The sequence below is a fragment of the Cyrtonyx montezumae genome, unplaced genomic scaffold (assembly GCF_038088225.1).
Source record: "Cyrtonyx montezumae isolate F1298 unplaced genomic scaffold, pur_monq_1.0 scaffold_1, whole genome shotgun sequence".
Classification (NCBI taxonomy): Eukaryota; Metazoa; Chordata; class Aves; order Galliformes; family Odontophoridae; genus Cyrtonyx; species Cyrtonyx montezumae.
This window is the reverse complement of record NW_027071825.1, coordinates 5,288,478-5,310,528: the sequence shown is the minus strand read 5'-3', so window position 1 is coordinate 5,310,528 and position 22,051 is coordinate 5,288,478. Positions and strand designations below refer to the sequence as shown.

Here is a 22,051-nt window from a genome sequence, read left to right as displayed (position 1 = left end):
CTTCAGGATGACCTTATTTTACTACTTTTAACTCCTTCCCTTCCTCTCCCTCCTAATTCTCATCCTTCAAATAAAAACATCACCTCTAATCTTCAGTAATCTAGTTATTGTGTATTTCAGCAACTTCAGAACTGATCCAGTACTTTATATGTGTCATGTTGTGTAATTGCTGTTTGTATGAAGGTATAACTTGGCTGGCAAGTTTTTGCTACATGTATCTTATTATGTACTATCTTCTTGATTCAGAAGGAAATTAAATTGGTTGTAGCTCTGAATTACAAAGGTGGTTTAAAATAACCATCTGCAAATTTGTGTCCACCACCCTTCTGGGATGTCAGCTGTTGCAATTCTGCAGTGAAAGTTTTACTGTGTGAAATGGCATGCACGACCTGTTAAAATTGGTGTTAGTGAATATGAATTGGCTGGTACCACAAGAACCTAAACCAAACAGGACAGCTCTTCTTACAGTACTGTTGTTTCCTTATAACAGGAGAAATTGGTGCAGCATCTCAACTAAATCTCTGCTACCATGTGCTGCACAGAATGAATCTGATGCAGGCATGGGTCCAGATAGTGAAGATGTTGCTCCATGAAATCCTATAGCCAGAGGCTTGTAAATGGTTTTCCATGCCCTTCCTGTTTTGGTCCCACTTGCTTCAGGCAAACAAACTGAGCAGAACAAGAAAAATATGAATGGCTGTAAGCTCTAAACCTACTAAACCAAAAATTTGCTTGCATGTGCCACTGACAGAAAAGACTCTTCATATTGCTGTGCAGCTTCAAGAGCCAGGGTAGAGTAATTCTGGAGGCCAGAGGCATTTATCATCTTTTTGTGAAGGCTGAAGATAATGCCTCTGCTTTACCTTTGCAGACCTTTACAAAATAAACTTGTACTGTGTAATCTGGTAAGGTTACCTCATTTGCAGTACCGTTAAGTTTTGGCACCAATGAAGTTCTGGTTTGTTTCAAGACTATTTCTAATATGGTAAGTTGCATTTTCTTAGTATATTCCAATAACCTCTTGTGTGTTTACTAAAAGTTTATTAATTCACTTTTTTTTGAAGGCTGCAGTCTTCTGGGGAAGTTGGAAGCGACAGAGCTGCATTGAGTGGCATGTCTGAATGCTAGAAGAGCATTGGTAAGGGAAAGCAACCTGTGGGAAGTTTTCTTTCTTTGTTAGTTATGAGATGGAAAAAAAAGTACCTTATCTCCTGATGCTTAGATGCAGTATATTTATAGGCCCTTCACAGATGTTTTTTTTTTTTTTTTTTTGCCAGAATGACTTCTGTAATAGTTAGACACACAAATTTTCATCAAAAAAGAAGAGGAAAAATTAAAGCATCCTGTTACGTTCCTGAAGCCTACCAAATATTTAATAATCCTTTTCTACTTTTTGTTTTGCCTTTAAATTTGCTTATGGAGAGTCCAAGCTGGGCCATGTTCTTTGATATCTTTGAGAGCTGTGACTGCTGACACAGGGGATTTCTGTGCCAAGAAGCAAAGACCAACTTGCAGAGTATATAGCTGGCAGCCACTACTTTGTGTACAGGGAAAGTCTAGGGCTTCTCAGCACCAACAAAAAACTGCAGTGTAATTTGAAAGTGAGGCTTTTATCTGCATGATGAGACTGTGGCTGCTTTATAGATAGTCTTATTCTTTCAGTCTTCTGAGAGCTGTTCTAAAAGCAGTTGTTTTGAACTCAGAGAAACAGGGCCTTTTATCTTTCCTTATAGTCAGGCTCTGTAGGTAAGTAATGGGTGAATTAGAATGTCTAATATGTTTATTTTTGTTTGCTTGAGTTTTTGCTGCGCTAGCATACAGTCTTCTGTCTCACCAGAGCTGCTGAATAATGGAACTGGGGGAAGAAAGTAAATTCTCAGCTACTTCTGACACGTTCTTGCTTAAGTTTTTATTATCTCTTCACCTTTCCAAAAGATAAACGTTTCCATTTTTTTTTCCACTTAGCTGCTAGGTACTGTAATATGAACTGAAGGGGAAATGCCCTATCTGTGAAACAAAGGGAATGACCAAAGAGCCAGAGAACTCCTAACATAGTAGTGTAGGTCCGTATACTTCTTGTGATAGACTTAAATTGGCCACAAGACAAATTAACAGCTGCAAGTATAAACATGTTTATGAAAATACTACTTTGCTTTGAGGATCTCTTCTCAAAGGCCAGTCCTGTAAGGTTAGTGTTGCTAGCCCAGAAGAAAACACAGCTTGTGAGTCCTCTAGGAAGAGGATTTCAGCCACACTTTTCTAGGAAGGAGGCTGAGATCAAATGTTTAGACTTCAAGTGCTTCTGTACTGTTAGGCTTCAGTTTAGAAATATGATTTTATGTCCTTTCAGTCACAGTAACCACCAGACCCCTGTTTGTAATTTGGCATTCCTTGGAGCTGGCTGGCTGTTATTCTGCAGTCATCTGCTGAACCACACAAGGAGAACTGAGCAGAATTTATGAGAAGGAGGTTAAATGCAAGATCCATCAATCAGGTGTACCAAGTTAAATCTTTATTTGTGAATCCTTAGAGCAGAATGGTCCAGTGAGTATTCAGAAATGCAGTCCAAGGCAAGGAGAAGTTGCTAAGTATGGGGAGTGCAGTCACAAAAATAATCCCAATAAATTAGTGGGTTCTCTTACTTTATCATCAAAAAAAACCCACTAAGACAAGGGGAAAGCTAGGAAGCATTATTTGCCAATAAACTGAGGTGGTCGTTTTTCCCTGAAGGCAGCCATTCCCTCCTGACGGTCTCTTGTGGGAATATTCTGCATTAAAGAGAGAGAGATTCATTTGGTAATAAATTAAATTTAAGAACCAACTGACTTAGCAGTAATGGTCTCAGACCCTTTGGAGATTGCTTTTTTTGCAGTGAGGAAAAAGAAAGAAGCTGGGTTGTAGTGAAAATCCTTCTGGGAAAGCAGACTGAAGGTAACCTACCTGTGCATAACACATCCCCTCAATCGCCATCCCAGAAGCAATGTCAACCTGCAGACAAGAGGGAAGGAAAGGGTCATGCAGTATAAATTAACTGGTAGTGACTGGCATCAGACTTCACTCCTGTATCAGATTTGCAGTGCTACCAGCTGGAGAATTAAACCCTGCTGTATTGATTTTGTCTTTAAAAGCTCCAGGAGGAGTTTAAAGGCTTTCTTTAAACAAGGATTATAGTTAACCATTGTGAACGTTTTTACTGTAGTGATTTGTAAGAGCTGCTTATCTGCTTCCTTCACTACAGTGTTTAAAAAAGATTACCTCTATTCCTCTGTTTATTGCCAGTTTTCCCATTTTCACAGCAATTGGAGCCTTTATTAAAAAAAAAAAAAGCCACATCAGTTCACAATACAGAAGCAGTTATAGCATCACCCTACTTCCAATTGACCTAAGCAGCCTGCTGTATGTTAACTACTCCTAAAATACAATTTAGCATTATCTATAATGAACAGAATGACACCTTCACTGTGTACCTGTATCCTGCAGGCTTAGGAAGAAAAACTATCCTCTGAGTTAAAGAGCTGGATGTTATTTGTTCCCTCAGAAACTATATTCACAAAAAATAACAAAATTAAGAGACTTAAACATCAGGAGCTAAGACCTGGATATTTCATGGAAAGGAATCTCAGATGTTTGTTCTTTCTTAAGGGAAGCAGAAACACATTCTTTATGTTGACAATATGAATAAAACACTGACCTGAGGAAGGATTTCTTTAGCCAAAGTTAATGCTCTCTGGTAAGCTGCATCTCCCTCCTCATTCTGTGGTACGGTGTGATTTACTAATCCCATTGAGAAGGCTTCTTGTCCATCTATCTGTCTCCCTGTGAAAATGAGCTCCTTTGCAAGACCTATTCCAACACATCTGGGCAGGCGTTGGGTTCCACCTTACAAAAAGAGCAAAAACACCATTTTCCATTTCTGAGAAACACCCCAAAAAGCAGCAGTGTTTTGTCTCTTATGCAAATGGGAAGCCTGAAAAATAAAGGGCTGGCTGTGTGTGTCAGCCTTTGGAGAACTATCTGAAAGCCTCCAGCATTCATGAGTATGTCAGTAAACACGAAAAGGAGTGAAGGGACCATCCTAGATTAACTATCTTGTTGTTACAAGATAGGACAATAGAGCAGCATTCTGGATTCAGAGATCTGATGGGCTACTAGAAGATGTTACTTAAATTACATTCAAAAACAAGAAAGGAGCACATTTCAAGTACTCTAATGGCAGAGTATTTATGGAACAGTAAAAAAGAAGCAGAAGATACAATGATAGTTACCTGCTCCTGGAAGAAGCCCTCTTGTAGCTTCTATAAGACCCATTTTTGCTGATGAAGCTATTAAAAAAAACACAACATATTTAGATAATCTTTAATGTATGCATTAACCATAATGAACTGTACTGTGTTTTTCCAGGTAGGTAAAAAGTCTGAACACTACAGTGCCCATCTCAAGCCAGATGATGGATGTACAGAACTGCCACATTAGGGGTAAGTACCAATATTATATAGAAAGAAGAACTTCGGGCCCACAGTGGATAAACTAATATTGGATGAAATAACTGAAATAGCAAAAGCCTTACTACTTCTCCAAGCTGATCTAAGTTGTGAACATCAGATCTAGCCAGAGTGCTGACCCGATGCTGTATAAGAACTATTGAATCCCCCCCAGTGAATGGTTTTCTGAAGGAAACTTAATCTTGTCTGAAAGTATCCAAGGAAATTAATTTGTAAGCTTTCTTTAAAATGCAGTCCCACATTAAGTTACACACAAACCTGCAACTCGAAGGTCACAAGCCAGTGCCAGTTCTAGTCCACCGCCCAGTGCGTAGCCATCTATTGCAGCAATTGTGGGTACAGGCAGGGCAGCTAGAGAAGACAGTACAGCTTAAAAAGTTCTGGGAAGAAAACTGTTGCACTCAATTCTGGACTTTAAAAGCCTAAATTTAAAGCATTTCATAGTTCCCTATTCTGGTTGTTCAGCTCTCGCTGGTATTTCAGTCACATTTGACTGTGGTATTTCTCTAGTGAGAGTAGAGCATTTCTTAAACAGGGAAAGAAAATTGATCATGGAAGACCAAACCCCACAGAAAAAAAAAAAAAAAGAGGAGTGGCAGTTGTAAATGCCCTGACACTTGTCAAATACATTCTTTAGTCCCTCCTTCTCAGGTCACCATCATATGATGAGTGATTTTGAGCACATATGAAAAGTGGGACAGCCAACCTCACTTACTTTGCTAGCATTATTTCTCAAGGACTACAAGGAATTCTATACAGAATGCTTTGTTAATAGAAGATCCTTATATGTCTGTCTGTCTGCAGCTCTTCATCTCTGAGAACTCAGTATTGAAATGTATCTTTTGTCCATGGAGCAGCAGCAGCACAGTTGGTATTTAATTCTAATCAGATCTTTGTATCAGGCATAAGCTGGGGCTGTGTAGGAAGCCTCTCCTCCTGCTGGGGCTGGCACCCTAACCCTCCCACAGCATTTCTGTCAGGGACAAGTCTTCCAGCTGAGATAACCACATACCTATTTCATCCATGAGATTTCTCAGCTTTTTAACAAAGAGTCCAACTTCTGCATTGTCCATCTTTTCACGCTCCTTTAAGTCTGCACCTACATTGGAAGAAAGAAAAAGGTCAGAATGCTTTTTTTGTACAATCTGAAGAGCACGCAGCCCTAGGAGCCATGATTTTTAATCACAGTTTGCAGACCCATTACCTACCAGCACAAAATACACCCTTCACTTTGCTCTTGAACACCACCACACGAACTTTCTCATCAAAGCGGAGCTGTTCCAGAGCACTGAAAAGCTGTGAGGGAGAGGTAAAAAGAAAAGCTTTAAGTATATGGAGGTATATACTGAAATTATAGCAAGCTTCTAATCTATGTTTTTAATTCATCTGCCAGTGCCAGGAGTTTCCCAGAAATCACATATGTGAATCCCCTTGTGACAGCCTCAAGATGTTTCCCCATCTCCTTCTCATCGCCATTCAAAGATGGATCCTTGCTGTCTCTCACACCCTCCTGCCTGTCCAGGTATGAGCCAGACTCTCTCTGTAAACTATTACCAAAGATTATCAGAGCTCTGCTAAGGTCTGACAGTGGGCATGTCTTTGCTGTAATTACTCCAGTGAAGAAGTTAACTTGCATCTGAGTTAGCTGACCTAGCTCTGCTCTCTGTTACTGCGATACAGACACGTGGCAGTCTCTTCCCACAGGCTAAGCTGCCTTGCCCCAAACACAGCCTATGCCAACCTCCAGAAGGAGATCAGATCTTGGCTTCGTGTTTCCCACAGCTATTCTCATAGCACTGATTGTGATTCCAAGCATGTTTACAGGCCAGGGCCATACTCACTTCATCTACAAATACTTTTCCCAAAGAATTTCTTGCATGGGGTCGGTTCATTAGGATTTCAGCAATACCTTAGTAATAGGAAACAAGTTCAGTTACATTTCATTTAATTCTCTGCCGCGGTAAATTCAGATGGGCACAAGATCTGCATATGCTGCATCTTCTCTTTCCTGGAAACGCATACAAAGTATATTCTAAGCAACCAATTGTTTTAAAAGCGGCGGTGCTGGGAAATACAGGAAGGCTGGTGCCAAGAAATTCAGTGCCTATGAAATCACAGTAAGATGCAGCAGCACTACAAGTGACGGAAATATAAATAAGTGTATCTTTAATCACCTCCCAAGAGCACGTTGCAAAAACACTGCGGCAATGGAAAAAAAATATTTCTGTTTCAAGTGCTACTTAATTCAGGCTTTAATGTACAGTCTGTGTTCAACTCCCTCTCTTAATGAGGAAGATAACCAACCACCTTTCTGGGAACTGCTGTTCGCATGACACAGACACGGGCTGGGGCTTTGTGCTCCAGCACCGCCTCCAAACTGCAGCTCCCCGTCGTTCCAAGTTAATACACTTCCCCCTCCGCTGCCGGGCGGCCCACGGACACGAGGGAAGGGACACCGGCCCGACCCTGCACCGCGCTCCGGGGCCGGGCCGGACTCACCGCCGCTCTCCCCGCCGACCTGCACCTCCGCGCCGCGCCGCGGGACGGCTGTGGGGATCCCACGGCGGCCCCAGCACAGCACCGCCCGCCCCGTCCGCATCATGGCGCCGCTCGGCCGGCTCCGCGCCTCGGCTCCTCCCCACCCATGGGGGGCCGGGCAGGGCTCGCTGCGCCTTTAAGAATATTGAAGAGAAGGGGGCGGTGGCGGCGAAGCCCCGCCTCTCTACCCGCCTGGCCACGCCCCCTCACACAGCTGTGGCGCGCGCGCGCGCGCTGTGGGGAGGACTGGGGTCGCGGCGCCGTCATGAAGCGCCGGGTGTTCGTGGTGGGGGTCGGCATGACCAAGGTACCCGGGCGGGAGGGCCGGGCCGGGCCGGGGAGCGTAGGAATGGCCGACGGCGCGCGGAGCTGCCGCTGCTACGGCTGCTTCGAGGCGAGGCCGTCCCGACCGGGAGCGGAGGAGCGCTGCGCGGCGCTCCGGCCCTGGGAACGGCGCCCGCGGCGGTGCGGACTTCGCCCGCGCGGTTTCGGGTCGCTCGAATGGTTCACGTCAGCAGAGGGAGCTGCAAACGGGCTGTTCCCGCGTGGCCGTGGAATCGCGGGCTGTCTCCGGGCGGATCATGAGGCCCAGAGGCCAATTTGAGCAAAGGATGCGTTGACTGTCACCGTCATTTGTTATGTTTGCTGTTGTTTTTCTCTTGTCAGTTTGCAAAGCCCAGTGAGAGCGGCGTTGATTATCCCGACCTGGCTAAAGAGGCCGGTAAGCCAGCGGTAGGAAAGAGTTCAGTTTGGCCACCAGTGCTGCTTGAAGTCTTGCAGCCAATCTCTTTGTTGTACTTAATAACAAACAGTTATTCGTAAACCACTCACACAATCCCTGGCTGAGCTGTGTGACTCACAGCCTTACATGACTGAAGCCTTAGGGTGCCTTAAAACTGAATCACACATCCTTTCCTGTCTGTGTCCACCCTTATCCTACTCAAGCATGCTTCCCTGCGACCACCCACAACCTTTGTGCACGAGTTCAGGACTGCCTGGTTAGCATTTGCTGGGGAAGGAGCTTGCTGAGGACTAAGCGCCACAAGCTTGTCCTAGTGAGAGTTAAGATGCAGAACTTTATTAACCATTCATGTCATATAACAGAGGACTTTCACAGCACTGCTTTTTGTGTAGACATGCGTATCACACACACTAAGCCAAGCCTGCTTTGTTCTGACTGTGAGAGCTGCTTTTTTCAGATCTTTTTCTTCCTCACTTCTAAAATTCTTCAGGCCAGAAGGCATTGGCTGATGCTGGGATTCCGTATTCAGCAGTGGAGCAGGCCTGTGTGGGTTATGTTTATGGTGAGTAACATAAAAATGGCAAAACATATTCCAGTGGAATTGTTAAAACATCCAAACACCCTCTGTGACACTCAGTGCGTAAAGTTTATGTGCATCTGTGTGGATATAGGATGGGAGAACCCATCGATGTCCCATCACTTTCAGATCATGAGAAACTCCTTGCTTTTAAAGTCTGATGGTTTGCATCTTTCTGAAGTTCTTGCACTGTGCCTGTCTGAGAGGTATCAAGATGGCACTTCAGACTTTCTGGTTTAAACAGTAGTGTTGCAAACACATGGTGGGATTTCTCACTGTTAATGAAGCTTGTATGCTTGTGCCTTGTGTTAACGTGAATGTCTCTGCATAAAGGTGACTCGACGTGTGGACAGCGGGCCATCTATCACGGTTTGGGTTTAACTGGCATTCCTATCATTAATGTTAACAACAACTGTGCTACTGGATCTACTGCTCTGTACATGTCCAGGCAGCTGGTGGAGGGAGGTGAGTTGTTTTGCTCTGCAGCTGAGTAATTCACAGTCTTCATTCCTATAAGTAAATATAACTTGTTGCTTCTGTTCCTTAAGTTCATTTGTGGCTTCTGCTACTTTCTTGCACTAAATTGCTTATGTTTTTGTAACAACTATAGGAAGGCTCCACGTGGTTTCTCTGGTATTTCTGGCAGAGATAGAAGTGCTTAATCATATAACTGTTCTCAAACTGTGTTCAAAAATATACCTCAGTTCTCAGTGATGTCTCAGTCTTCAGTGTTAATCCCCATCCCAACTGGACTCACTTGTAACAATTGAGAAGTGGAGAAGAACGGCTGGTAGACGTTACAGAAATGTATTGTAATGAGAAAGCTGATAGCACATATTGCCTTTTACAGCTAAATTGTGTTTTAAATAGCCAAAAATTTTATTTCAAGGTTTGGCAGACTGTGTTCTGGCACTTGGCTTTGAGAGAATGGCAAGAGGATCCCTTGCTTCGGGTGTAAGTGTCTGAACATTTTACATATTTCATTATATCTGCAAAATGGAAAATGCCTCCTCGTTCTCGGAGACATTCTCCTAAATGTGAGCTGGTTTAACATGCTGCTGGAGATGGTTATAAAATAAACCACTTTTTTTTGACTCACAGGAACTTGTAATGAGTTTATGATTCTGATTGCAGCTACAATGTGCATGGAATGTTTTAGAATTAATTTTAAGTAGTCCATCATGCCTTTAGTACTTTGCAGGGAATATACTTAAGGCAGGGTTAATAGAGAGTAATGAAAATACCAAGTGGAGTACTGAGGTATTGAGTAACTGATTTGTCTTTCTCAAAATGAAAGAGCAGTTTTAGAGCCTGTATGTCTTGTAACTACAGAACTACCCAGTGTGGTAATTCATGCAGAAGTTTGGGTGAGAAATGTTAAATTTAACAGTTTGAAATGAGTCTGAGTTATACTTTACATGCTTTACAGTATTTTATCTATGTTATAGGAACAATACTAATGATAAGTTCTTAAGCTGAGGTGAAAAATACTCAGTTTTCTTCTGAAAATGGTGATAAAAGTCAGGTAGGAGTGGTCCTTGTCACAAATCAGTGTAGTGATGACAGGGCTCGTTGTTTTCTGCTTGTTCACTCTCATAGTCGGGCTATTAAAAAGCTTCAAAATGGGTCACTGAATGGCAAAACATACTCCAGTGGAGCTGTTAAAATATCAAAGCACTGCTGTTGCTACTCTGCTGTTGTCAGAACGTTGTAAAGCTAAGGAAATTATGATTTTCTTTATAACTTTTTCTCTTCTTTTTAGTTTTCAGACAGAACGAATCCAATGGACAAACATTTAGAAATCATGATAAATAAATATGGCTTAGCAAGTGCTCCTGTAGCACCGCAGATGTTTGCAAATGCTGGCAAAGAACATATGGAGAAATACGGTATTGTCAAAATGCATTTTATCATTGCCATCTTTTCATAAAGTGATTATGGGAATATATATCCTAGAATTTCACTTTTGAACAGCGATAGCATTCAGCGATAGCATTTCTCTTCCACAAGTACTACGGCTGCAACATGCACAGCTGTCGTGTGGGAATAACTGGATAAAGGGAGCTCTACATGGAAAGTGGGTGAAGTGCAGGCAAACAAGACCTTTGGAGATGTAACTGGTAGAGAATATCTGGTAGTCACCATAATGGGATGGTTTGTGCTTCTGTAAGGTCTGTGCAAAAAGGCTGTGAGACTTCCTTCATTCTTTCCTCTTAGGAGAGGTAGGCAGGGCTGTGGCTGAATTCTGTCACAAAAACTTTTGAGTGTTTGATTTGATATGTAGTTCTAGGCTGTTGACACAGCCGTTTCTTTCTGTCTCACCAGATGAGGGAACTGCCTCCCAGATAGCATGCCACTCTGTTCAGCATCTTTTATTTACACCTAGGCTTAGGCTAGCATGTGGGAAAGTTTTAGAAGGCCAATATTTCACAGCAGTTGTTTTCTTCTGCTATGAAAATAAGCATTCAAGTTGCAGTAATGTAATAATACCTCAAATGAAGACACTGCTTTATTTTTATGTTAGGGAGCATCAAATATCCAAGTAGAATGGTCTTTTATCTAAAACTCAACCACCTTTTTTAGAATTACGTTGAATTATAAAGGAAGTTTTGATACAGCCTTCTGTAAAGTTGTTTGTGAAGGAGAAATTCTTATGTCACCAATACAGTACTGAAGAAGTTATGCTAGAACGTTGTGTTTAAACCAAGTACTTCAACATGGCTTCCCTTCTCCTTCCAGGGACAAACCCAGAATACTTTGCAAAAATTGCATGGAAGAATCACAGCCATTCAACCAACAACCCGTGAGTAAACTGCTCCAAATCCATACTGAGCATATGTTGCCAGGACACAATTCCTGCAAAAGTGGTATTACTTTTAAAAATTCCTACCATATGTCGGTCGTTATGACATGAGTTATACCCAGCATGAATTCTACATCCAGTGTCTTGTACTCAGTGAAAACACCTATACAGGTGCACGAAGGTGAGATATTAGTAACTTCTACTCGTAAGGACTGTGCTAAAACTAAAATGGCACCTTTGTTTTTCATAGGTATTCCCAGTTCCAAAAGCAATACACCTTAGATGAAGTTCTGCAGTCCCGCAAGATTTTTGATTTCTTGACTGTCCTACAGTGTTGGTAAGGAAAGAATTTTGCACTGGGAAATAAATCTTAAGCAGACATTAGTAATTCAGAATGATGACGTGATTTTTCTTTCCATTAGTCCGACATCAAACGGTGCTGCAGCTGCAATTTTGGCTAGTGAGGACTTTGTGAAAAGGCATAAGTTACAGCCTCAAGCTGTGGAAATTCTAGCCCAGGTGATGGCGACAGATTACCCAAGCACATTTGAAGAGAACAGCTGTATGAAGATGGTAGGTTTGCAGTCCTGTAGTCCATAATAATTGGGATTTTGTTTTAATGCTTGCACATCCTAATGATACTGCAGACTCTGTCAGCAAGCAAGCACACTGTGAACTGTGTTATCTATTTGAAGGCTGATTAATAGAAATTTCAAGAGGAAGAAATGTAGTTTCTCATGCAAAACCATTTGTTTAATTCCTCTGTTTATAAGATGAACAAAACTGAAATCCATTTTCCTTACCCTAGTTTAATTCTGGAGCTGAGATAACCCATGGTGTAGTCAGAAAGGCTGTGGTATGAGGTGCACTAAAGTGAATGAGTGCCACCTCCAACAGGTTATCTCACTTGCAGCATAAATGGAAGCACGTTACAAATTAAACGTAGGAATGAAGTAGGTAGCTCTGCTTCTTTAATGACACTTCAACTTCTTGCAGGTTGGTTATGATATGACAAAAAAAGCTGCAGAAAAATGCTTTAAAGAAGCAGGCTTAAAACCAAGGGATGTGGACGTGATTGAGCTCCACGACTGTTTCTCAGTTAACGAATTCATTACCTATGAAGCTCTTGGACTCTGCCCAGAAGGTAAGAGCATCAGTGAAGCTCTTTGTTGTACTAAAGCGGAAAGTGTCACAAGTATCTTCTTGCTTTTACATGTAACTAGAGCTTTCAGTTGCCTACCGGACAGATCTCATATGTTAGGATGTTGCATTAGCCAAGCTCATGGAAGGAAAAGCATGCTGCTGATGGGGTAACATAAAGATGTGCAAATTGTGGAATGTATTTAACAAATATTGGTTTTACTGTGATTTCTAGAGAAGCACAGAAGGGAAATTAAAGTGCTGGACAACTGCGTGGTGTCACACGGCAGGCTTGTGCAGGAGTGGCTCCTGTAGGGAAGTGGGAGAAGGAGCTTAAGGGCTCTGGGATTGCAGCACCTGATGCACTGTTTCTCTCAATCGTTTCTAAGTGATTTTGATAAAATGTCATAGTTGGGTCAGCAGGTGGTGCATTTTACTAAGTCTGCTGGGCTCAGCTCAGGCTGCCCTTGGAAAATCTGCACTGGGGCATTGCTGAGGTTCTGATGGACAGAAAGGCTTTGCAGCATCTTTGGTCAGTGACGCTAGAACTGAAAAATGAAGGTTCAAAAAACACGGGGCACTTTTTCATTTCTGGCTGTTGTTGTGCCAGGAAAAGCGTGTGAGCTGATTGACAGAGGAGACAATACTTACGGAGGAAAATGGGTCATCAATCCCAGCGGTGGCTTGATCTCCAAGGGACATCCACTCGGTGCTACAGGTAAGGCAGACACACCTCAGCCATCACAGCTCTGGGGCACGGAGCAGTTGAGGAGCAGGCAGCTGCTCCCCACCCGCCTTCGTGAGGGCAAAAGGGGCCCTTGGTGTGAGCAGTGGGAGCTCTGGGGGTGGCTCTCACTAATGACGGGTGCGGGCACAGCACTGCTGCACCCAAAGGACGTGGGGCCTCAGCTGGATCGCCAACGCCTCTTTAATTTGATGGTGCTGCCTTCTCTCGAGTCATTAACACAACTGCAAACCATCTCAGCTTGTTTTTCCCAAAGAATTGCTTAGCAGTACAACTTGTGATGGCACAAGTTTCACTCGCTTTCCGTTCAATGCCATACTTTAAAACCGAGCTTTTCTTTCGGGGTAGGGATGGAGTCCCGAGGACGGTAGCGGCGTGGCGATCAGCGCGCTCTGTGCTCCATGTTTCAGGCCTGGCGCAGTGCGCTGAACTCTGCTGGCAGCTGCGCGGCCTGGCCGGGAGGCGGCAGGTGGGCGGGGCGCGGCGGGCGCTGCAGCACAACCTGGGCCTCGGCGGGGCCGTGGTGGTGACGCTGTACGCCATGGGCTTCCCCGGAGCCGCCAGGTGAGCGCCGGCCCGGGGCGGAGGGCGGGGTGGTCGTGCCGTGCCCCGCTGTCACGTTGCTTTGAGCTTTAACGCTGCGTGTGAGCGCGGCGCGTGCTGCTGTTCATGGTGTTCGCTCGCGGTGCTGGGGGAAGCTTTGCATCTGCAGGTGGGGGTTCTCCCGAAGGGGTGCGTTTATTTCTTACATCCAGCTTCGCTTCCGTTGGCGTTGAGAATCTTCTTCGCCATTCCATAGGTGTATCTCGAAGCAGAGTGGTTGGGTTGAGAGCCCAAAGCCCCCACAGCCCAGCTCTGCTGCCCCGGGGCCAGCCGTGGCCGTGGGCACCGCAGCAGTGCCCGGCCCCCTGCATTGAGGCCGGCTGCAGACCCCCAGTTATCTGAAGGGCTTTGGCACACGGAGCTCCACCAACGTATAAGAGACTTTGGAATGAAACCGTGCAGCTGATGTGTTGAGACAGCGGTTATGTAATGAGCGTTGTGTAAGGCAGGAAAGGCACTGCGAGGCTATGAAGTGCACACGCACGTAGTCGTTACATTCAGATCCAGTGGGTCTGGTGAGAGTTGCCAAGAATTTAAGATGTAAGTGATAGCAGAACTTGATTTCTTTTGGGTTAGTTCTGAAATCAGTTGTGTATTTTTTTTCCTTAGGTACCTAGCAGCTTTACATCCTGTGGGTGCAACCTTCATTTACTAGCAGAGTTATGTGTTGCCTTCAAATGACACAGTTCCTACAGTTGCTCCCCTTGCAAACATCTACGGGAGTGCTTTGCTCTTAGCACCACACACATAAGTTCTGGCCACACTTCTTCATGTGACTCTGTCTCTTCAGTAGTATCATACCTCTGACCACAGCTTTGAACTCTTCTTCCAACAGAGGAGATGATGATAATTACAAACTTTCTTTTTCCAGCTGCATTAATCTCCAGTTCTTTGTATTTTTCTACACCCAGTTAATCACTGGGTGCCCCTGCACGAATGAGGAGTTGGGTTTCATGCTCCTGTCAGGCTGTGCAGGGCAGAGGTGTGGGATGATGGCCTGCAGGATAAGGAGCAGTGCTCAGTACCTCCTGAAACAGCAAACAGGTGCACATGGATTGTGAGGGAAAAGGCAATCCAGCATTGCTGCTCTTGGAACAGCTGGTGTCTTGTGTGAGCTGCATCGTCGTTTGGTTAGATGATGGCTTGCTGAGAAAGTACATGAGATATGGGAACATCCTGCAAAGAGGCAGAAGTGCTTTCAGTGGGAAAGTGGAAGTACACCAGTGCCCGATGACCTTTAGGGCTGAGGCTTTTCTTGCAGTTGCAAAATCTCTAGAAATAGCTACTGTAGCCAGTTATTTTTGTAAAGTGTACAAAATAAATGTTGTAACCAACTGAACTTAAGATATGGACCTATTTCATAGAAGGTACTCGAAGCAATAAAGATGATTAAGGTTTACTCTTTAGGGGAAAAAATACTTTCTGCATATTAGCTATGATGGGGCAATGAATCTTTGTAGCTTCTTCTGTAAGTCGAAGCTGGAAATAATGTTAACTACCAGATGTTCTTAAATGAGGTGGGAATATTCAGGACTACTGCTGGGAACACAGCAGCTGAACTTCTAGACCCGTTCTCTAGAGGGGCTTATTTGGTGGCAGAAAAGGAAAATGCAGTCCTTGAGTGGTGCATGTGCTGTTTCTCTCTTTGCACACAGTGTGGCGATAAAGATCAAGCAGCCGACTCTGCTTTGCTTTCCTTACCACGTGGGTGTCCTGTCGGCACATCTGAAGCAGCTGTGTGCTGGAAGTGGCTGTGACACTGCTGTCCCACCTCCAGAAAGTCAGCTCCGCATGGCTTTGCGCTGTATTGCTGAAACGTTTCTGCGTGGCTCTTCTCAGTGCTGCTGGTCCGTTTGCAATAGTTTCAAGATGTCAAAAATGTGATTAAATGATTTTTTTTTCTTTTCTTTCTCTCCAGTGATGGCCGAGTTACGGCTGTGCCTCTCAGCGCAGCTGTTGATGGATTTAAGTCACATTTGGTCTTCAAAGAGATTGAAAAGAAGCTCCAAGAGGTATTCTGGGGCTTCTTTTCCCTATAATGCCTTTTTAATTTATGACAGGACATGTGCAAATCCTGCAGGGGTTGTAGTAGCATAAATCACCTTTTCAGTACTGCTCATTGAAACAGTTCACTGTCAGAACTCTTTCAGTTCTGTACCATAAAGCATTGTTTTTCAGACAGCTCTCACCTGTACAGGAGTATTTCAGTAGAAACATCCTCAGGCCATATGTGAGGAGCTCACACTAACATGTGTTTAACATCTATTGCTTTGTGAGCATTAAAAGAAGAAATCACACTTTGGGGGACAGCAAGACATCTCTGTTACAACAACTGAATTTTTGTTTTGTTTTGCTGGATAGATTTTAATAAAGATGGCCACGGGTGTTTCTTTTCTTAGTGGTTATTAAAATGAAGGCTAGTAGAGGGAGAGGGATAGTTGTATAGGTAGTAGAAGTTGTTATTAGAAAGGGTGAAGTTCTTTAAGTGCTTTCTCTTTAAGTGTTTTAAAATTCTTCCAAAGAAAATGAGCAGTGTGCATATTACGTGTCCGTTACAGGAAGGAGAGCAATTTGTCAAGAAAATTGGTGGTGTCTTTGCCTTCAAAATAAAAGATGGTCCTGGTGGGAAGGAGGCAACTTGGGTTGTAGATGTGAAGAATGGAAAAGGCTCAGTAGCAGTGAATTCAGGTCAGTGTTATTTTATTATATCATTGCAGAAAATGATGCTAAGTGTTACAAATTCCTGTTCTGCTGAAGCAATAGCCATGTTGAACAACACTGGAGTTAGTGTTACTTTAGTTACAAACTTCTCTCAGTACTGATGCTTTTATTTCGTGGTGTTTAGCACCAAGGTTTCTCCTGCTGTGATTTTTGTGTGGGTAGGTGTGTGTTTTGTTAGAGGCACAATTCAGGTGTGTCACTCGACTCCCACAGGGACCAGGAGAGAAAGAAATGGAACTCTGTTTGGTGGGTTTGTGCGTGTGGTTTTTTTTGTGTTAGCTTTTGTCCTGTTTAGTCAGGTGCTTTGTGGGAGGCACAGTCAGGTGGTAGACTGGTCTGCCTCGCCCAGTTCCTTCTCCACAGCTAGTAAAGCAATCAAACTTACCTGATGTCAGTGCTGCACTAACTGACATAAACTTAAGGTCCCTTCTAAAGAAGGGCAGATGTGAATAAAACTCAAGGAACAGGTGGTGGTGGTGGTGGGTTTCCAATAAAAGTATTTGAGACAAAAGATTGGTACCACTGCCATGGAAGTGTGTTGACTAATAGCTGCATCCTTTTAATGTGAGGATAAAGCCAACGGTGATATTCTGTTCTCAAAATCTTGCCCACGAGCCTGCATTGCATGGCTTTTAATTAAAAATGTGAAAGGAGATTGGTTTGGCATTCATTTATCTAAGATGTTACAGAGAGAAAAGTACTCTGTCATGTGGGCAAGGTTTTATCAAAGGTTTAGATTCAGTAATACGATGACTATAGGAAAAGGTGTGTAAAGTTTTTAGCCCTTTGCGGCACGTGTTGATACTTACATCCAGACCATTAGAAATGTCTTGTCATTTCTTGTAAGAAGATGCTAAACTGGAGTATTGGCAGAGTCTTTGGGGGTTTGCAGCTTGTGTTACTGCTCTGTCTGTTTGAATCTTCACGGGCAACTCTGTTTTACAGATAAGAAGGCAGACTGTACAATTACAATGGCTGACACTGATCTGTTAGCTCTGATGACTGGCAAAATGAATCCTCAGACAGTAAGTGTCATATAGATGAAAGTGTGCTGGTACTGGTATTTTGGGGGCCTTGTTTAGCATATTTCAGTTTAAATTGTTTTAATCAATCCCTTCCTCTAAAACTGCATAGCTGAGAGGGCTTTCTGGTGCCACAAGTAACTTGCGGTTCCAAGCCTGTTCTCTTAGGCTATCACAAAGATAGTAAGTGTACTTTGTCAGGCTGTTATTCTTCCTTTTAGTGTCAGAAAGTAACAATTGCTGATGAATGTCACAACTGTTGGAATTACAGTGTTGCAGGCCCAGACCTGTATGTGTATAGCAACACATAACTTCTGGGAGCGGTGTGACTGGGGCAGTGTGTTCGATTGCATTTCATGCTTTTTTTTTTTGCTCTTTAGGCTTTCTTTCAAGGCAAATTGAAGATTTCTGGGAACATGGGCATGGCAATGAAACTTCAGAACCTACAACTTCAGCCAGGAAAAGCTAAACTTTGAGCTTGCTGAAGTAACAGTCAGTACTTCATACTCTTTGCAACAAATGAAAATGATGCTGGATGTTGATGACAAGACACAGATTGGGCTTAATTGGACCTATCTCAACTAAGTTCTGTGGTTAGAGACCTTATCTCACTTGATGAAGTCCATCATTTTGTAGATCATGAAGATTTTTAGGCTAAGCTTGAGGCAATAACTTGCAAATGGTTTATGGTGAGTTATAATGAGAACAAATTTTTGTTTTAATCTAAGAAAAATTTTATAAACCTCAGAGTTGATTGAGGCTGCGTATTGTTCAGGTTAGTTGGGAAGACAGTGAGGAAGGTTACAGATAGTTGGACTTATCACTTAAATCTGCATTTTTAAAAGACTAATAGCAGGTCATGCAAGTGCTTTCAGACTTCTAACAAATCTGCTGCTGCTTAAATTAAAAGGGGGGGGATCTCTAACAATGTTTTTAAATCGACTTCAGGAATTTGCTATAAAATAATTTTCTTATTACTACTTTGGAGTTAAAGCAAGGTAGGTAGCAGCTGGTGTTGCTTTGAGATTCACAGAGTTCGATAATACTTAACTTTGAATGAAGGTAAGGTTTGCCAGGAGAGCAGAGAGGGAATATAAACAGTGTTTACTGCTTTCTCCTGAGAAAATCTGATGTTAGACATTATGACTTTATTATCTGTACTGTTATCTACAAAAGCTTTAACTTCTGTTATGGGAACATGTATTCTGGTTGGAAGTTTAATAGAAAATTAAATATAATTTTCCTGTTCGTCTGTGCATCTCTTGCTTGGATTTGTAAATGTAGATCTCATATTCATGCACAGTATTATTTCATACAGATTGTCACCAGGGCATCCATAGTCATCCACTTTTTCTTCCCCAGCTTCTGTCCATATATGCTTCATCAACTCTGTCTCAGTCCATTGTGTGCACTTCCATATGTGGGACAGGACTGAGAAACTTTCACATCTTTCATCATAAAGATGTCACTACTGCCACCCCCCTGAGGCCGGGGCTGCACTGCAGCAGCCAGCCCTGCCAGCTGTGTCCTGGATTGACCACGCTGTGGGGATGCTGCCCGTGTGCCTCAGAGCCACGCTCCTGAGCTCTCAGTGTGAGTGGCCCTGGGGACACCTGAGGTCAGGCTATTTGGGTTTTAAGATTACGTTTACCCTTTGTCTCACTGTACAGTTCTGCAGTTATAATCCAGTGTCACTGCACAGATTTTTGTCCTCTTAACCCCATCCCTACCCCGAAAGAAAAGCTCGGTTTTAAAGTATGGCATTGAATGGAAAGCGAGTGAAACTTGTGCCATCACAAGTTGTACTGCTAAGCAATTCTTTGGGGAAAAACAAGCTGAGATGGTTTGCAGTTGTGTTAATGACTCGAGAGAAGGCAGCACCATCAAATTAAAGAGGCGTTTACTGCTCACACCAAGGGCCCCTTTTGCCCTCACGAAGGCGGATGGGGAGCAGCTGCCTGCTCCTCAACTGCTCCGTGCCCCAGAGCTGTGATGGCTGAGGTGTGTCTGCCTTACCTGTAGCACCGAGTGGATGTCCCTTGGAGATCAAGCCACCGCTGGGATTGATGACCCATTTTCCTCCGTAAGTATTGTCTCCTCTGTCAATCAGCTCACACGCTTTTCCTGGCACAACAACAGCCAGAAATGAAAAAGTGCCCCGTGTTTTTTAAAGCCTCTCTTTAAGGTACCCTACAGCACACTTAGGAGTTACAGGGGCGTTCTGGTGTGTCCTAGACTACACTGGGAGCAACGAGATGTCAGGCATGGCAAAACAAAGGTCAGTTGTCGGGGCTGCAGTACAGTGTTGCCAAGCTGGGTATCCAGTCGGGGTGAGGGGTCTATGACTTGTGTGTTACAGCCTCTCCAGAGGCTCTGAAAGCACTCTGTCCCTGTAGTCCTGTGGGGAGATACAGCCCTGTGCCACCAAGGCTGCTGTGACCCTGGTACAGGATCAGTTCTGTGGGGCCTGAAGCCACAGCCCTCGTATGCCCGGTACATCTGAGAGCTGCTTAAACTGTCACCTCCTGGGAACAGGAACTCCACCGCTTCCTGTTCTGTAGAGTGCTGAGCTGGATGTCAGCTCTGGTTAAACAGAAAAGAATAAGATTGCAATTAGCCTGGTGGATAAAAGGCAGGGAAAAGTCTCAGCTATGAGAAATCAACACTTGAGGAAGCAAACCACATGTGGGGAGCAAATGCTGGAGGAAAAAAAAAACAATGCAAAAAGGAAAACACAAGTGGAAAAAATGCACTTATTACCTAAGTAAACAGCGGGGTAATTTGTGGGAGTAACAGTGCGAGCTGTTGTGTACCATATATCTGTAACAAGAATTCATTGCTGAGAGAAAGGCAGATGACTTTATAAGACACTGAGTGGTTGTTCTGGGAAATGTTAGTTATTTACTGTTGGTATAGTAACAGAATTATGCTGGTAATGCTGCAGCGAGCTAGAAGGAGCACGTATAGCATAAAGCAAGCACAAAACATGCTGGGTCTGTGGGTCTGTGTCTCATATTTCAGGTAGATTAAAAGCAGTCACAGATTCTTATTTTTTTATTATTATTTTGAATAGTACATATCTTCTGGGAGAACAAACATCTTAAAATTCATTTGGATCAACACACAGATGCCAATAGGCAGTTGGCCAGGCTCTGCTGTGCATACTTAGGTTTGAAAAATACTTCCTTTCCTGCCTTAGAGACAAAAACTTTTACTTTTACTCTCAGTGTTTTGATTATCCATTTTTTAAAGCAAATGACAGCAAGTTACTTAGAAGATTGTTAATAGGCTTTGTTCTCTGCTTTTAATTAAAGGCACAGTGTCAGCATACAGCACTGGAGCCCTGAGGAGTGTCAGTGTTTCTGTAGAGTCTTATTTAAATGGGGTAAATAAAGCTGAAAGTAAAGAACATTTTATGACATGTTGATACAACTAAAACGTAACCCTCCTGACTGCCTTATGCCTCACTGTGCTTACCACAAGTGCAATGCTGCCGACCAAGTTCTTGCACCTTCCTAAGTATGCTCATGCTTTGCTAGATCTGCTTACACCTTCTGTTCTCTTCCCTGTTGTTTCTTGATTGGGATGTGCTTATGCTGTCCCTGTGACCTAAAGAAGCGATGGTACCAGAATTCAAACACAATTTTCAGCTTCATGTTTTGAACCTTTGTCTAGACTGCAGCTACCACACAAGGGTACAAAGGCTTTGAGTTGGACCACAGATTTTGAACGCCTCTAATTCTAAGCTGTGAGTCCTGCAGGGGAATTTCTTCCCTCTGAAAGCACCAGAAAGCTGTGGAGCCAGAAGCAGCGCTGCCTGAGGCCTTACGCCATGCTGGGCTCAGCCCTCAGCTCAGTGATGGATCCTACTTTGGGTAGGTTTGACTCTGGTTCTGGTTTTCCTGGGGAATTGTGTGGATTCTGATGTTGGCATTGGTGTCAGAAGATCTTAAGTTTGGGATACACTGATACAAGAGGGTAGGACAGGAGGAAGTGAAAGCCTGGAAAAAAACAGACTGCGTAGGTAATTTGTAGCACAGTGTGTAAAGGTCTGTTCCCTTTGCACGTGGGATACCTGATTTTCAGCCCTGCTGGATAGTCTGTGTCCCGTGGGATAGTCCTGAGTTGGCTGTGGCACCTCTCTGTGCCTCTGCTTGCCCATCACAACGGAGGTGTAACAGCACTCTTCTGGTAATGCCCAGCAGTACCTCTGGGTGCTCTGTGACAGCCAAGTATTCTACGACAAAAACACAGTGTGCTCTTCTGGAGGACGGTGACCCCTGCTCTCTACCTCTCCCTCTCAGGCTGCCCCAGCCCCTGCAGTCAGCTGGGGAACCCTCCTGTTCCTCTTCTCTGTCTGAAGACTGGGGTGAGATGGGGGATCTCCCATCCTTCCTGAATACACAGCATTCTTCTTGTTGTATGGTTTCAGGGTGCCTTAATAAAGAGAGAGGAGCAGGCAAATCCATTCTGGATCTCTGAACCAGTAAGAGTAAGCAGCCAGCTTTGCTTTGTTTTTGTTTTTGTTTCAGTAAAAGCATACTTCCCACAGTCAACTTCTGCAACTTACACGTGGCACTGAGGGGGATCAGTTCCAGTTGATATGAGCCTGGAAGAAGAGAGGGAGGAAATAACTTAATTGCTTTAGACTTCAGTTC

At 43.7% G+C, this 22,051-nt stretch overlaps 2 protein-coding genes across 3 annotated transcripts; one reads left to right on the top strand and one right to left on the bottom strand.

The window, feature by feature from the left end:
• Positions 1 to 2,493: 2,493 nt before the first annotated feature.
• ECHDC2 (enoyl-CoA hydratase domain containing 2) lies at positions 2,494 to 7,130 on the bottom strand. Of its 2 annotated transcripts, XM_065738997.1 has the most exons (10): positions 7,002 to 7,125; positions 6,344 to 6,411; positions 5,711 to 5,798; positions 5,515 to 5,601; positions 4,761 to 4,853; positions 4,266 to 4,322; positions 3,692 to 3,879; positions 3,256 to 3,306; positions 2,941 to 2,988; positions 2,494 to 2,768 (listed from the first exon to the last, which is right to left on the bottom strand). In XM_065738997.1, the coding sequence occupies exons 1-10, from the start codon at positions 7,102 to 7,104 to the stop codon at positions 2,691 to 2,693; spliced, it is 861 nt and encodes a 286-aa protein (XP_065595069.1). In that variant the 5' UTR covers positions 7,105 to 7,125; the 3' UTR covers positions 2,494 to 2,690. The 2 variants fall into 2 exon arrangements, with proteins under 2 accessions (XP_065595069.1, XP_065595077.1); XM_065739005.1 differs by lacking the exon at positions 6,344 to 6,411 and having other exon boundaries at positions 7,021 to 7,130.
• A 140-nt stretch (positions 7,131 to 7,270) lies between these two features.
• On the top strand, positions 7,271 to 18,641 carry SCP2 (sterol carrier protein 2). Its single transcript, XM_065738985.1, has 16 exons — positions 7,271 to 7,347; positions 7,707 to 7,761; positions 8,273 to 8,344; positions 8,693 to 8,824; positions 9,249 to 9,313; positions 10,122 to 10,248; positions 11,099 to 11,162; positions 11,413 to 11,499; positions 11,585 to 11,735; positions 12,159 to 12,306; positions 12,913 to 13,020; positions 13,458 to 13,611; positions 15,569 to 15,662; positions 16,209 to 16,338; positions 17,317 to 17,396; positions 17,774 to 18,641. The coding sequence occupies exons 1-16, from the start codon at positions 7,306 to 7,308 to the stop codon at positions 17,867 to 17,869; spliced, it is 1,605 nt and encodes a 534-aa protein (XP_065595057.1). The 5' UTR covers positions 7,271 to 7,305; the 3' UTR covers positions 17,870 to 18,641.
• The last annotated feature ends 3,410 nt before the right edge of the window (positions 18,642 to 22,051 follow it).